The 17,419-nt window shown below is 26.6% G+C and overlaps 1 protein-coding gene across 1 annotated transcript; it reads right to left on the bottom strand.

Annotated features, from left to right (window-relative positions):
• Positions 1-1,166: 1,166 nt before the first annotated feature.
• On the bottom strand, positions 1,167-1,804 carry LOC113558269 (protein GVQW3-like). The gene is made up of 2 exons (XM_026963744.1): positions 1,373-1,804; positions 1,167-1,312 (listed from the first exon to the last, which is right to left on the bottom strand). The coding sequence occupies exons 1-2, from the start codon at positions 1,617-1,619 to the stop codon at positions 1,167-1,169; spliced, it is 393 nt and encodes a 130-aa protein (XP_026819545.1). The 5' UTR covers positions 1,620-1,804.
• Between the last annotated feature and the right edge of the window lie 15,615 nt (positions 1,805-17,419).

A 17,419-nucleotide genomic window follows, 5' to 3' on the forward strand; every position in this document is an offset into this window, starting at 1 on the left:
ATCATATCAATTCGGATTAGAATATTCAACTTATTACATTTTATCTCTGGCCGCCGATTCAAAAATGTTTAGTATTATATATTTTAAGATACAAATACAATTTCCAAACTGATTAACTGAGCATAATATTGAAAATAAATTTCCAATAATATCGTGTACGTTGTAAATTTATCAGGCAGTTGTATGAATATTATGAGTCTTAACATAGATACATAGTAACTAGTAAACAAAGTCAAAAGTAATAACATTAAACTATATATGTATGTATATTTTAAGTGTTTAGATAGTTTGCAGGTAAGCGTTTATTATGCATTAATATTCTCCGGACTGTACAGTCCACTGGTTAACTAATTGAGCTTAAGTAAACGGTCTTATATGTTATATATCTTATACATATAACGATTCATTTTTTGAATACTTAACAATGTAAATAAATCATAATAATTTATTTTTTATGTTCGATGTCCATAAAATTTAAATCTTTATCTCCTATAAATACGAGGTCTAATCAAAAAGTATCGAGACTGTTAAAAAAAAAAAAAAATATATTAGATAAAGTTATTTACATTCAATCTCCTTCAAAGTATGCTCCTTCTGAGTCCATACATGTTCTCCAACGTTCCTGCCATTTTTGAAAACACCTGTGGAAGTCATTTTTAGAAACTCCTCGTAGCTGCTCCGTCGCATTTTGTTTTATTTCATCTACATCTTGAAAACGTTTACCCTTAAGCGCCATTTTTATTTTGGGAATAAAAAAATCACATGGAGCTAGGTCTGGTGAATAGGGGGGTTGAGAAACAACTGGGATACCATGTTTAGCCAAAAACTGCTGCACAACATGGGCTGAATGGGCTGGTGCATTATCGTGATGCAATTTCCAACTACCAGACTCTTTAAACTCGGGTCTTTTTCTTCGTACAGCGTCTCGTAAACGGCGAAGAACATCAATGTAGTACTCCTTTGTTATAGTCTGTCCTTTAGGAGCATACTCATGATGAACAACACCTTGGTAGTCAAAAAAAACGGTCAACATGACCTTCACTTGACTCCGAACTTGACGAGCTTTTTTGGTCGTGGTGAATCAGGTGTCTTCCACTGCGAAGATTGTACCTTTGTTTCTGGATCGTAGCCATATACCCAAGTCTCGTCACCAGTTATAATTGATTTTAAAAAAAATCATCAGATTCGGAACACTCTAGCAAATCAGTGGCGATCTGTTTTCGATTTTCTTTTTGCTCACCTGAGAGCAGTTTTGGTACAAATTTGGCTGCAACTCTTCTCATGTCTAAATCAGTCGTCAATATGGTTTGAACTGATCCAAATGAAATTTGAAACTCATTACTAAGTTCCATAATTGTCAAACGACGGTTACCTCGTATTGCTGTTCGTATTTTTTGTATCATTTCCTCATTGCGGCTTGTTGATGGGCGTCCTTCACGTTCATCACTTTTAACAGTTGTTCTACCCTCTTTAAATCGTTTAAACCATTCAAAAACGCGAGCACGGGACATGGTTTCATCTCCATAAGCTAACAATAACATTTGGTAGGTTTCAGTAGCCGTTTTTCCCAGTTTATGGCAAAATTTAATGCACACTCGTTGTTCTGTATTTTCGCTCATTATGAAATCCGACGGGACGTAAAAACATACTTGACTTAATCGCACCTAGAAGCCGACTGAAACAATTTTAATCTAATCTATGTCTAATATATTTTCCCAACATATAAAGTTAGATTAATATAGCACATGCAAGTTCATACTCAAACTGGTTTACGATTAATCGTATCAGTCTCGATACTTTTTGATTAGACCTCGTATTACCGAAGTTATATTGTGAAATTCAAAACAAATTACTACCAATCATACTAATATATTGCATATTAATTATACACATATAATTAAAACTAATAAATATTAAATGAAATGTTGTATTCGAGTAGATTTGAGTCTGAAGTGATCTACTGACTGCGTCGTACATTTTAAAAATGATGGTCGTATCTCGTATAAACAACGAAATCGCTTAGGTACATATTAAATTCTTAACGCTAAACGAGGGATATAAACACTATAAACATTAAATTGATGTATTCTCTATATGATTTGATGAAAAACTATTTATAAATAAACTATTTTTTATGCTGTTGGCGTAATTGCTAAACGTTGAAACCTTAACAAACATAAAACGTGTAAAAAAAACAAAGTTCAAAAAGATACTTCGTTAAATCGTTATACGGTGGTATAGGTGTACCATACAGAAATGTATGCGTGTACGAAAAAACAAGCCATTCGATTTTTTAACCTTTATTAACCTTTCAAACTCGTCATAGCATTTATGAGTCAGCACTCAAATTTCGAAAAGATTAAACAAAAACTCAAATTCAAAAAATTCGAAAAATACGTAAAATCTAAGTGCCAAAAATAAAAATATAATCGTAACTTCGCAACAAAACGTCCGATTGCTTCGGTTTTGGTAGCGTTCGAATTTTTACAAAAACGTCTAAACGATGCGTAGAAAAAAATCGCTCTAACCACCTAAAAATTAATTGTTTCGTAGCGACAAAGTCCAAAAACTGCAAAATCCTAATTTCCGACGCCAAAAATAGGGGTAAAAATGAATTCTACAGTGTCACCACGGGACGCCGATTTTGATCACAGACCTACGAAAAACTGAACTTGTGAACTTCAGAAACGTGGAACAAATATAAACATTTTTTAAAATATCCATGGGGGGAGGGGCACAAGGAGCCATAGGACACTGCTACCACCGAAGGACTTTATGTAAAACGACTTTAAACAGAAATTTCCGTGAAGTAACTATGTCCCATACATCGAAACCCGGCCGAGTAACACTCGTCTAAAAATTCAAATTTCGGAATTCCAAGACCCCAATGTGGGGTAAAACGGCATTTACGGTGTCCACAACAGATAACGCTTTTGATCAGCATCATCCAAAATACCAGAATCTTGAGTTTCAAAACACGTCGAACAACCAATAAGGTTTTTCAAAAATATATTTGAGGGAAACAAATATTTATGCAAATATACAGTACTTATAACTTTTTTTTTTTTATTTATTTATTAAAATTAAAATGTTTCAGCATTTTATCATGCTATTACAAGTTTACTAACGTGTTCAATTACAAATAACAAATTACAATTACTAATATTTTTAGTTAGTGATATAGTGATACACATGCTAATGTTAGTTAATATTTATTTATTAGTGGTAATTTAAAATCGATCTTCGTCTTCGCTTGATTGTGATAGAAGGAGATCTTGGGGAAGACGTGGTTTTAAACGCCGATTTTTCGTTTTTTTTTTCCCAGGTTGTAGAACCGTGCGCCATCAGATGTATTGAGATTAGCATGAAAGCTTTTGAATTGTATTTTTATCCAGTCTTGGAGAAGAGGGATTCCCGTGACTTATAACTTTATACATAATAATAGTACTACTCATAGATAATGATGAAACACACTGTGAAATTTAGAATATTTACGCTACTGCAAAGATGTTTAAAGTATACCTTTTGTAACTTGTACCTACGTATAATAAGTAATATAGTTGTTTTATTTACATAGAATAATTTATGACTTTGACGTTTGCAATTTGTGAATATATTTCGTACAAATTGTACCAAGTCGTAATTTTTCATAGTTTTTTTGTTGCTTTTGGTAATTAAAATGTACAAGGTTCAGTATAATCATACCGTTTAGGGCGATGTTAAACATTTATTACTGAAACATATAATTATATATGCAAACTTGCAGTAAGTAAATAAAATAATTATTTAAAAAAGTTTTATATTGTATAACATAACTTTTCTAAAACTTTGCATTTTACAACTCGTTATTTCAACACATGATATAATCTGTTGTTATGATATTCATCTATAGATTTTGAGATTCAAATTGAAATACTAACATTTTTAATATTGGTTGTTTCGTTTCGAAATCTTCGAGGTTCAACGCAGTGACACCTCAAAATCAAATTTCTGTTCTAAAGAATTTTGAATTTCAATTTTAAAATTAAGAAATTGCTAAAACCAAATTTCCTACCAATTTTTTTTTTTAAACTGCACATTTAAATTACCATTTACCGTCTAAATAATTGAGTTGAAAAACTTTACTAATTGCAAGACGCATCTTGGGACGAATTTGTGTCGGTCTCTGAACATTTTATCTAAAGGCGCCAGTATTAAAGGATTTAGTTTTGGAGTTTTGGATAACGTAATAACTAATAATAAATTGAGTTTTAACACAAAAATTTATGAAAAATTCAGAATTTGGACAGTTACACTGTTACAAAGTCATAAATGAGTAGATAATTTTTCTATAATATGCAATGGTTTGTGAGCAATAATATTGAAAATTTTGAAAGTGCAGTAGGGTTGCCTATACAAAACACCTTCAAATCTGCATGACAATATAATAAAATACATAATGCGCTCAATTTCACTATTTGAGGTGTACTGTAAGATAAAATAATTAATAAAATAAATAGAATATTAGAAAAATCTACCAATATTCTATATTTCAAAAATAATTAAATCGTATAAAATTTGCCTATATAGACCCCTTCTATTGATAAAAAAAAAGGATCCGACAAACTGGCTATATTAATTAAGTATATGAATACATTATGATCACTAATATTTTTGAAAATATAAACAAAAAAAAAAAGATCACAAATGTCCATAAAACTTTACTCATAAGAAATAAATTTTTTTTATAAGTAGGTATTAAAATCCTTTATTTTGATATTTATCAAAATCACAAAAAAAAAAACTAACTCTTTTCTAGTTAAAAGTTGTCTGTCCTGTATTTTTAAGTTTTGAAAATGTTATACATGATTTTTCATACGTACATGTAGTTCATAAGATTAAAGTCATAAAATCTAGATATATAAAAAGATAATTATTTGTTACACATTTCAAGTTCAAATTTGATTGAAATCAAATATATTAACAAAGATGACTAATGATTTATAATTGAAAAATATTTGTGGGCATATAAAAATTTTAGAATATATTATTACATTTTATACATTTATTGGCCTTTAAAATGCATTTTATTTCTAATAAAAATGAATTTAACAATAAAATAATAAAAGTGAATTGCATAAAATTATTAAATTTATCGGAATCTTCTAGTCCATTATAAATGTAGGATGTTGAAACTATTCAAAGTGGTAAAAATGTTAATTCATGTTTCAGCGAGCCTTGAAAGATCTGCTATACTGCAATCTGAAAAAATGTGTTCACTTAAAATGTGAAATTGGTGGAGAACAACATTAGAATACAGAGTTTTATATGCAGTTAAAAATATGAATTTAAAATACGAGTCAAAATTATCAAATAAATGCATGTTTTATAGAGTTTATGAAACATTGGCTTAAATGTAATGTATGAAATTAACTAATGCTAAATCAGATCCATATTCTGTTTCTAGTGGTAAAAGTTTCAAGATACTAAATTGAGAATTGATTGTTTCATAAGCCATAAAAAATTAGAATTTGTAATATACGTTAAAATTATCATATAAAAACATGTTATTACAGAGTTTATGAAACATTGGCTTAAATGTAATGTATGAAAGTAATTAATGCTAAATCAGATCCATTTTCTCTTTCTAGTGGTCAAAGTTTCAAGATACTCAATTGAGAATTGAGTGTTTTATAAGCCATAAAAATTTGAATTTGTAATATACGTTAAAATTATCATATAAAAACATGTTTTATAGAGTTTATGAAACATTGGCTTAAATGAAATGTATGAAAGTAATTAATGCTAAATCAGATCCATTTTTTCATTCTAGTGGTCAAAGTTTCAAGTTACTCAATTGAGAATTGAGTGTTTCATAAGCCATAAAAAATTTGAATTTTTCATATACGTTAAAATTATCATATAAAAACATGTTTTATAGAGTTTATGAGGTATCAGCTTAAATTAAATACTTGAAAGTTAATAATCCTAAATATGAATCATTTACTGAATTCATTGGTCATGGTTTCATGATACTAATTTTTTGTTTCACTAATATTAAGTTGCTACCAATTATGTTCAATAACCATTACACATACATTGCATAAATCCAATATTATTATCAATATCTTCTAGTCTATTTTCAAAATAAGATGTTGATACTTTTCCAAAGTGCTATGAATGCAAATTCCTGTCCCAGCAAGCCTTGGGTGAACTGCTGCACTGCAATCTGAAAAAAATATTGTCAGTTAAATATGTAAAATCGGTGGAGAATTAATTGAGAATTGATTGTTTTATAAGCAGTTAAAAATATGAATTTATAACACGAGTCAAAATTATCATTTAAAAGCATGTTTATAGTGTTTATGAAGTATCAGCATCAATGAAATACATGGAAGTTAATAAAGCTAAATAGGAAACAATTACTTAATTCAATGGTGTTAGTTTCATGTCAATTAATTGAAAATTGAGTGTTTCATAAACCATAAAAAATTTGAATTTGTAATATACGTTAACATTATCATATAAAAACATGTTTTATAGAGTTTATGAAACATTGGCTTAAATGTAATGTATGAAAGTAATTAATGCTAAATCAGATCCATTTTCTCTTTCTAGTAGTCAAAGTTTCAAGATACTCAATTGAGAATTGAGTGTTTCATAAGCCATAAAAAATTTGAATTTTTCATATACGTTAAAATTATCATATAAAAACATGTTTTATAGAGTTCATGAAACATTGGCTTAAATGTAATGTATGAAAGTAATTAATGCAAAATCAGATCCATTTTCTCTTTCTAGTGGTCAAAGTTTCAAGATACTCAATTGAGAATTGAGTGTTTCATAAGCCATAAAAAATTTGAATTTGTCATATACGTTAAAATTATCATATAAAAACATGTTATTACAGAGTTTATGAAACATTGGCTTAAATGTAATGTATGGAAGTAATTAATGCTAAATCAGATCCATTTTCTCTTTCTAGTGGTCAAAGATTCAAGATACTCAATTAAGAATTGAGTGTTTCATAAGCCATAAAAAATTTGAATTTGTAATATACGTTAAAATTATCATATAAAAACATGTTTTATAGAGTTTATGAGGTATCAGCTTAAATTAAATACTTGGAAGTTAATAAAGCTAAATAGGAATCAATTACTTAATTCAATGGTGTTGGTTTCATGTCAATTAATTGAGAATTGAGTGTTTCATAAACCATAAAAAATTTGAATTTGTAATATACGTTAAAATTATCATATAAAAACATGTTTTATAGAGTTTATGAGGTATCAGCTTAAATTAAATACTTGGAAGTTAATAATCCTAAATATGATTCATTTACTGAATTCATTGGTCATGGTTTCATGATACTAATTTTTTGTTTCACTAATATTAAGTTGCTACCAATTATGTTCAATAACCATTACACATACATTGCATAAATCCAATATTATTATCAATATCTTCTAGTCAATTTTCAAAATAAGATGTTGATACTTTTCCAAAGTGCTATGAATGCAAATTCCTGTCCCAGCAAGCCTTGGGTGAACTGCTGCACTGCTATCTGAAAAAAAAGTTGTCAGTTAAATATGTAAAATCGGTGGAGAATTAATTGAGAATTGATTGTTTTATAAGCAGTTAAAAATATGAATTTATAACACGAGTCAAAATTATCATTTAAAAGCATGTTTATAGTGTTTATGAAATATCAGCATCAATGAAATACATGGAAGTTAATAAAGCTAAATAGGAAACAATTACTTAATTCAATGGTGTTAGTTTCATGTCAATTAATTTAGAATTGAGTGTTTCATAAACCATAAAAAATTTGAATTTGTAATATACGTTAAAATTATCATATAAAAACATGTTTTATAGAGTTTATGAAACATTGGCTTAAATGTAATGTATGAAAGTCATTAATGCTAAATCAGATCCATTTTCTCTTTCTAGTGGTCATAGTTTCAAGATACTCAATTGAGAATTGAGTGTTTCATAAGCCATAAAAAATTTTAATTTGTCATATACGTTAAAATTATCATATAAAAACATGTTTTATAGAGTTTATGAAACATTGGCTTAAATGAAATGTAAGAAAGTAATTAATGCTAAATCAGATCCATTTTCTCTTTCTAGTGGTCAAAGTTTCAAGATACTCAATTGAGAATTGAGTGTTTCATAAGCCATAAAAAATGTCAATTTGTCATATACGTTAAAATTATCATATAAAAACATGTTTTATAGAGTTTATGAAACATTGGCTTAAATGTAATGTATGATATTAATTAATGCTAAATCAGATCCATATTCTCTTTCTAGTGGTAAAAGTTTCAAGATACTAAATTGAGAATTGAGTGTTTCATAAGCCATAAAAAATTTGAATTTGTCATATACGTTAAAATTATCATATAAAAACATGTTTTATAGAGTTTATGAAACATTGGCTTAAATGTAATGTATGATATTAATTATTGCTAAATCAGATCCATATTTTCTTTCTAGTGGTAAAAGTTTCAAGATACTAAATTGAGAATTGAGTGTTTCATAAGCCATAAAAAATTTGAATTTGTCATATACGTTAAAATTATCATATAAAAACATGTTTTATAGAGTTTATGAAACATTGGCATAAATGTAATGTATGAAAGTAATTAATGCTAAATCAGAACCATTTTCTCTTTCTAGTAGTCAAAGTTTCAAGATACTCAATTGAGAATTGAGTGTTTCATAAGCCATAAAAAATTTGAATTTTTCATATACGTTAAAATTATCATATAAAAACATGTTTTATAGAGTTTATGAGGTATCAGCTTAAATTAAATACTTGGAAGTTAATAATCCTAAATATGCATCCTTTACTGAATTCATTGGTCATGGTTCATGATACTAATTTTTTGTTTCACTAATATTAAGTTGCTACCCAATTATGTTCAATAACCATTACACATACATTGCATAAATCCAATATTATTATCAATATCTTCTAGTCTATTTCAATATAAGATGTTGATCCTTTCCCAAAGTGCTATGAATGCAAATTCCTGTCCCAGCAAGCCTTGGGTGAACTGCTGCACTGCAATCTGAAAAAAATATTGTCAGTTAAATATGTAAAATCGGTGGAGAATTAATTGAGAATTGATTGTTTTATAAGCAGTTAAAAATATGAATTTATAACACGAGTCAAAATTATCATTTAAAAGCATGTTTATAGTGTTTATGAAGTATCAGCATCAATGAAATACATGGAAGTTAATAAAGCTAAATAGGAAACAATTACTTAATTCAATGGTGTTAGTTTCATGTCAATTAATTGAAAATTGAGTGTTTCATAAACCATAAAAAATTTGAATTTGTAATATACGTTAACATTATCATATAAAAACATGTTTTATAGAGTTTATGAAACATTGGCTTAAATGTAATGTATGATATTAATTAATGCTAAATCAGATCCATTTTCTCTTTCTAGTGGTCAAAGTTTCAAGATACTCAATTGAGAATTGAGTGTTTCATAAGCCATAAAAAATTTGAATTTGTCATATACGTTAAAATTATCATATAAAAACATGTTATTATAGAGTTTATGAAACATTGGCTTAAATGTAATGTATGAAAGTAATTAATGCAAAATCAGATCCATTTTCTCTTTCTAGTGGTCAAAGTTTCAAGATACTCAATTGAGAATTGAGTGTTTCATAAGCCATAAAAAATTTGAATTTGTCATATACGTTAAAATTATCATATAAAAACATGTTATTACAGAGTTTATGAAACATTGGCTTAAATGTAATGTATGAAAGTAATTAATGCTAAATCAGATACATTTTCTCCTTCTAGTGGTCAAAGTTTCAAGATACTCAATTGAGAATTGAGTGTTTCATAAGCCATAAAAAATTTGAATTTGTAATATACGTTAAAATTATCATATAAAAACATGTTTTATAGAGTTTATGAAACAATGTCTTAAATGTAATGTATGAAAGTAATTAATGCTAAATCAGATCCATTTTCTCTTTCTAGTGGTCAAAGTTTCAAGATACTCAATTGAGAATTGAGTGTTTCATAAGCCATAAAAAATTTGAATTTGTCATAAACATTAAAATTATCATATAAAAACATGTTTTATAGAGTTTATGAAATATTGGCTTAAATGAAATGTATGAAAGTAATTAATGCTAAATCAGATCCATTTTCTCTTTCTAGTGGTCAAAGTTTCAAGATACTCAATTGAGAATTGAGTGTTTCATAAGCCATAAAAAATTTGAATTTGTCATATACGTTAAAATTATCATAAAAAAACATGTTTTATAGAGTTTATGAAACATTGGCTTAAATGTAATGTATGATATTAATTAATGCTAAATCAGATCCATATTCTCTTTCTAGTGGTAAAAGTTTCAAGATACTCAATTGAGAATTGAGTGTTTCATAAGCCATAAAAAATTTGAATTTGTCATATACGTTAAAATTATCATATAAAAACATGTTTTATAGAGTTTATGAAATATTGGCTTAAATGTAATGTATGAAAGTAATTAATGCTAAATCAGATCCATTTTCTCTATCTAGTGGTCAAAGTTTCAAGATACTAAATTGAGAATTGAGTGTTTCATAAGCCATAAAAAATTTGAATTTGTCATATACGTTAAAATTATCATATAAAAACATGTTTATAGAGTTTATGAGGTATCAGCTTAAATTAAATACTTGGAAGTTAATAATCCTAAATATGAATCATTTACTGAATTCATTGGTCATGGTTTCATGATACTAATTTTTGTTTCACTCATATTAAGTTGCTACCAATTATGTTCAATAACAATTACACATACATTGCATAAATCCAATATTATTATCAATATCTTCTAGTCATTTTCAAAATAAGATGTTGATACTTTTCCAAAGTGCTATGAATGCAAATTCCTGTCCTAGCAAGCCTTGGGTGAACTGCTGCACTGCAATCTGAAAAAAATGTTGTCAGTTTAAATATCTAAAATCGGTGGAGAATTAATTGAGAATTGATTGTTTTATAAGCAGTTAAAAATATGAATTTATAACACGAGTCAAAATTATCATTTAAAAGCATGTTTATAGTGTTTATGAATTATCAGCATCAATGAAATACATGGGAGTTAATAAAGCTAAATAGGAATCAATTACTTAATTCAATGGTGTTAGTTTCATGTCAATTAATTGAGAATTGAGTGTTTCATAAACCATAAAAAATTTGAATTTGTAATATACGTTAAAATTATCTTATAAAACATGTTTTATAGAGATTTATGAACATTGGCTTAAATGTAATGTATGATATTAATTAATGCTAATCAGATCCATATTCTCTTTCTAGTGGTAAAAGTTTCAAGATACTAAATTGAGAATTGAGTGTTTCATAAGCCATAAAAATTTGAATTTTTCATATACGTTAAAATTATCATATAAAAACATGTTTTATAGAGTTCATGAAACATTGGCTTAAATGTAATGTATGAAGTAATTAATGCAAAATCAGATCCATTTTCTCTTCTAGTGGTCAAAGTTTCAAGATACTCAATTGAGAATTGAGTGTTTCATAAGCCATAAAAATTTGAATTTGTCATATACGTTAAAATTATCATATAAAAACATGTTATTACAGAGTTTATGAAACATTGGCTTAAATGTAAGGTATGGAAGTAATTAATGCTAAATCAGATCCATTTTCTCTTTCTAGTGGTCAAAGAGTTCAAGATACTCAATTAAGAATTGAGTGTTTTCATAAGCCATAAAAATTTGAATTTGTAATATACGTTAAAATTATCATATAAAAACATGTTTTATAGAGTTTATGAGGTATCAGCTTAAATTAAATACTTGGAAGTTAATAAAGCTAAATAGGAATCAATTACTTAATTTCAATGGTGTTGGTTTCATGTCAATTAATTGAGAATTGAGTGTTTCATAAACCATAAAAAATTTGAATTTGTAATATACGTTAAAATTATCATATAAAAACATGTTTATAGAGTTTTGAGGTATCAGCTTAAATTAAATACTTGGAAGTTAATAATCCTAAATATGATTCATTTACTGAATTCATTGGTCATGGTTTCATGATACTAATTTTTTGTTTCACTAATATTAAGTTGCTACCAATTATGTTCAATAACCATTACACATACATTGCATAAATCCAATATTATTATCAATATCTTCTAGTCATTTTCAAAATAAGATGTTGATACTTTTCCAAAGTGCTATGAATGCAAATTCCTGTCCCAGCAAGCCTTGGGTGAACTGCTGCACTGCTATCTGAAAAAAAGTTGTCAGTTAAATATGTAAAATCGGTGGAGAATTAATTGAGAATTGATTGTTTTATAAGCAGTTAAAATATGAATTTATAACACGAGTTCAAAATTATCATTTAAAAGCATGTTTATAGTGTTTATGAATATCAGCATCAATGAAATACATGGAAGTTAATAAAGCTAAATAGGAAACAATTACTTAATTCAATGGTGTTAGTTTCATGTCAATTAATTTAGAATTGAGTGTTTCATAAACCATAAAAAATTTGAATTTGTACTATACGTTAAAATTATCATTATAAAAACATGTTTTATAGAGTTTATGAAACATTGGCTTAAATTAAATGTATGAAAGTAATTTATGCTAAATCAGATCCATTTTCTCTTTCTAGTGGTCAAAGTTTCAAGATACTCAATTGAGATTGAGTGTTTTCATAAGCCATAAAAAATGTTAATTTGTCATATACGTTAAATTATCATATAAAAACATGTTTTATAGAGTTTATGAAACATTGGCTTAAATGTAATGTATGATATTAATTAATGCTAAATCAGATCCATATTCTCTTTCTAGTGGTAAAAGTTTCAAGATACTAAATTGAGAATTGAGTGTTTCATAAGCCATAAAAAATTTGAATTTGTCATATACGTTAAAATTAATCATATAAAAACATTTTTTATAGAGTTTATGAAACATTGTCTTAAATGTAATGTATGATATTAATTAATGCTAAATCAGATCCATATTCTCTTTCTAGTGGTAAAAGTTTCAAGATACTAATTGAGAATTGAGTGTTTCATAAGCCATAAAAATTTGAATTTGTCATATACGTTAAAATTATCATATAAAAACATGTTTTATAGAGTTTATGAAACATTGGCTTAAATGTAATGTATGAAAGTAATTAATGCTAAATCAGATCCATTTTCTCTTTCTAGTGGTCAAAGTTTCAAGATACTCAATTGAGAATTGAGTGTTTCATAAGCCATAAAAAATTTGAATTTGTCATATACGTTAAAATTATCATATAAAAACATGTTTTATAGAGTTTATGAAACATTGGCTTAAATGTAATGTATGAAAGTAATTAATGCTAAATCAGATCCATTTTCTCTTTCTAGTGGTCAAAGTTTCAAGATACTCAATTGAGAATTGAGTGTTTCATAAGCCATAAAAAATTTGAATTTGTCATATACGTTAAAATTATCATATAAAAACATGTTTTATAGAGTTTATGAAACATTGGCTTAAATGTAATGTATGAATTAATTAATGCTAAATCAGATCCATATTCTCTTTCTAGTGGTAAAAGTTTCAAGATACTAAATTGAGAATTGAGTGTTTCATAAGCCATAAAAAATTTGAATTTGTCATATACGTTAAAATTATCATATAAAAACATGTTTTATAGAGTTTATGAAACATTGGCTTAAATGTAATGTATGAAAGTAATTAATGCTAAATCAGATCCATTTTCTCTTTCTAGTGGTCAAAGTTTCAAGATACTCAATTGAGAATTGAGTGTTTCATAAGCCATAAAAAATTTGAATTTGTCATATACGTTAAAATTATCATATAAAAACATGTTTTATAGAGTTTATGAGGTATCAGCTTAAATTAAATACTTGGAAGTTAATAATCCTAAATATGAATCATTTACTGAATTCATTGGTCATGGTTTCATGATACTAATTTTTTGTTTCACTAATATTAAGTTGCTACCAATTATGTTCAATAACCATTACACATACATTGCATAAATCAATATTATTATCAATATCTTCTAGTCTATTTTCAAAATAATGTTGATACTTTTCAAAAGTGCATGAATGTAAATTCCTGTCCCATCAAGCCTTGGGTGAACTGCTGCACTGCTATCTGAAAAAAATGTTGTCAGTTAAATATGTAAAATCGGTGGAGAATTAATTGAGAATTGATTGTTTTATAAGCAGTTAAAAATATGAATTTATAACACGAGTCAAATTATCATTTAAAAGCATGTTATAGTGTTTATGAATATCAGCATCAATGAAATACATGGAAGTTAATAAAGCTAAATAGGAATCAATTACTTAATTCAATGGTGTTAGTTTCATGTCAATTAATTGAGAATTGAGTGTTTCATAAGCCATAAAAAATTTGAATTTGTCATATACGTTAAAATTATCATATAAAAACATGTTTTATAGAGTTTATGAAACATTGGCTTAAATGTAATGTATGAAAGTAATTAATGCTAAATCAGATCCATTTTCTCTTTCTAGTGGTCAAAGTTTCAAGATACTCAATTGAGAATTGAGTGTTTCATAAGCCATAAAAAATTTGAATTTGTCATATACGTTAAAATTATCATATAAAAACATGTTTTATAGAGTTTATGAAACATTGGCTTAAATGTAATGTATGATATTAATTAATGCTAAATCAGATCCATATTCTCTTTCTAGTGGTAAAAGTTTCAAGATACTCAATTGAGAATTGAGTGTTTCATAAGCCATAAAAAATTTGAATTTGTCATATACGTTAAAATTATCATATAAAAACATGTTTTATAGAGTTTATGAAACATTGGCTTAAATGTAATGTATGAAAGTAATTAATGCTAAATCAGATCCATTTTCTCTTTCTAGTGGTCAAAGTTTCAAGATACTCAATTGAGAATTGAGTGTTTCATAAGCCATAAAAAATTTGAATTTGTCATATACGTTAAAATTATCATATAAAAACATGTTTTATAGAGTTTATGAAACATTGGCTTAAATGTAATGTATGAAAGTAATTAATGCTAAATCAGATCCATTTTCTCTTTCTAGTGGTCAAAGTTTCAAGATACTCAATTGAGAATTGAGTGTTTCATAAGCCATAAAAAATTTGAATTTGTCATATACGTTAAAATTATCATATAAAAACATGTTTTATAGAGTTTATGAAACATTGGCTTAAATGTAATGTATGAAAAAATTAATGCTAAATCAGATCCATTTTCTCTTTCTAGTGGTCAAAGTTTCAAGATACTCAATTGAGAATTGAGTGTTTCATAAGCCATAAAAAATTTGAATTTGTCATATACGTTAAAATTATCATATAAAAACATGTTTTATAGAGTTTATGAAACATTGGCTTAAATGTAATGTATGAAATTAATTAATGCTAAATCAGATCCATATTCTCTTTCTAGTGGTCAAAGTTTCAAGATACTCAATTGAGAATTGAGTGTTTCATAAGCCATAAAAAATTTGAATTTGGCGTATACGTAAACATTATATATAAAAACAGGTTTATAGATGTTTATGAAACATGGCTTAAATGTAATGGATGATATTAATTATTGCTAAATCAGATCCATATATCTCTTTCTAGTGGTAAAGTTTCAAGATACTAAATTGAGAATTGAGTGTTTCAATAAGCCCATTAAAAAATTTGAATGTTCATATACGTTAAAATTATCATATAAAAACATGTTTTATAGAAATTATGAAACATTGGCTTAAATGTAATGTATGAAAGTATTAATGCTAAATCAGATCCTTTTCTCTTTCTAGTGTCAAGGTTTCAAGATTACTCAATTGAGAATTGAGTGTTTCATAAGCCATAAATAAATTTGAATTTTTCATATACGTTAAAATTATCATATAAAAACATGTTTTTATAGAGTGTATGAAACATTGGCTTAAATGTAATGTATGATATTAATTAATGCTAAAATCAGATCATATTCTCTTTCTAGTGGTAAAAGTTCCAAGATACTAAATTGAGAATTGAGTGTTTCATAAGCCATAAAAAATTTGAATTTGTCATATACGTTAAAATTATCATATAAAAACATGTTTTATAGAGTTTATGAAACATTGGCTTAAATGTAATGTATGAAAGTAATTAATGCTAAATCAGATCCATTTTCTCTTTCTAGTGGTCAAAGTTTCAAGATACTCAATTGAGAATTGAGTTTTCATAAGCCATAAAAAATTTGAATTTGTCATAAACGTTAAAATTATCATATAAAAACATGTTTTATAGAGTTTATGAAACATTGGCTTAAATGTAATGTATGATATTAATTAATGCTAAATCAGATCCATATTCTCTTTCTAGTGGTAAAAGTTTCAAGATACTAAATTGAGAATTGAGTGTTTCATAAGCCATAAAAAATTTGAATTTGTCATATACGTTAAAATTATCATATAAAAACATGTTTTATAGAGTTTATGAAACATTGGCTTAAATGTAATGTATGAAAGTAATTAATGCTAAATCAGATCCATTTTCTCTTTCTAGTGGTCAAAGTTTCAAGATACTCAATTGAGAATTGAGTGTTTCATAGCCATAAAAATTTGAATTTGTAATATACGTTAAAATTATCATATAAAAACATGTTTTATAGAGTTTATGAAACATTGTCTTAAATGTAATGTATGAAAGTAATTAATGCTAAATCAGATCCATTTTCTCTTTCTAGTGGTCAACGTTTCAAGATACTCAATTGAGAATTGAGTGTTTTATAAGCCATAAAAATTTGAATTTGTAATATACGTTAAAATTATCATATAAAAACATGTTATTACAGAGTTTATGAAACATTGGCTTAAATGTAATGTATGAAATTAATTAATGCTAAATCAGATCCATATTCTGTTTCTAGTGGTAAAAGTTTCAAGATACTAAATTGAGAATTGAATGTTTCATAAGCCATAAAAAATTTGAATTTGTCATATACGTTAAAATTATCATATAAAAACATGTTTTATAGAGTTTATGAGGTATCAGCTTAAATTAAATACTTGGAAATTAATAATCCTAAATATGAATCATTTAATGAATTCATTGGTCATGGTTTCATGATACTAATTTTTGTTTCACTAATATTAAGTTGCTACCAATTATGTTCAATAACCTTTATACATACATTGCATAAATCCAATATTATTATCAATATCTTCTAGTCTATTTTCAAAATAAGATGTTGATACTTTTCATAAGTGCTATGAATGTAAATTCCTGTCCCAGCAAGCCTTGGGTGAACTGCTGCACTGCTATCTGAAAAAAATGTTGTCAGTTAAATATGTAAAATCGGTGGAGAATTAATTGAGAATTGATTGTTTTATAAGCAGTTAAAAATATGAATTTATAACACGAGTCAAAATTATCATTTAAA

This window comes from Rhopalosiphum maidis, chromosome 3, assembly GCF_003676215.2.
Source record: "Rhopalosiphum maidis isolate BTI-1 chromosome 3, ASM367621v3, whole genome shotgun sequence".
Lineage (NCBI taxonomy): Eukaryota > Metazoa > Arthropoda > Insecta > Hemiptera > Aphididae > Rhopalosiphum > Rhopalosiphum maidis.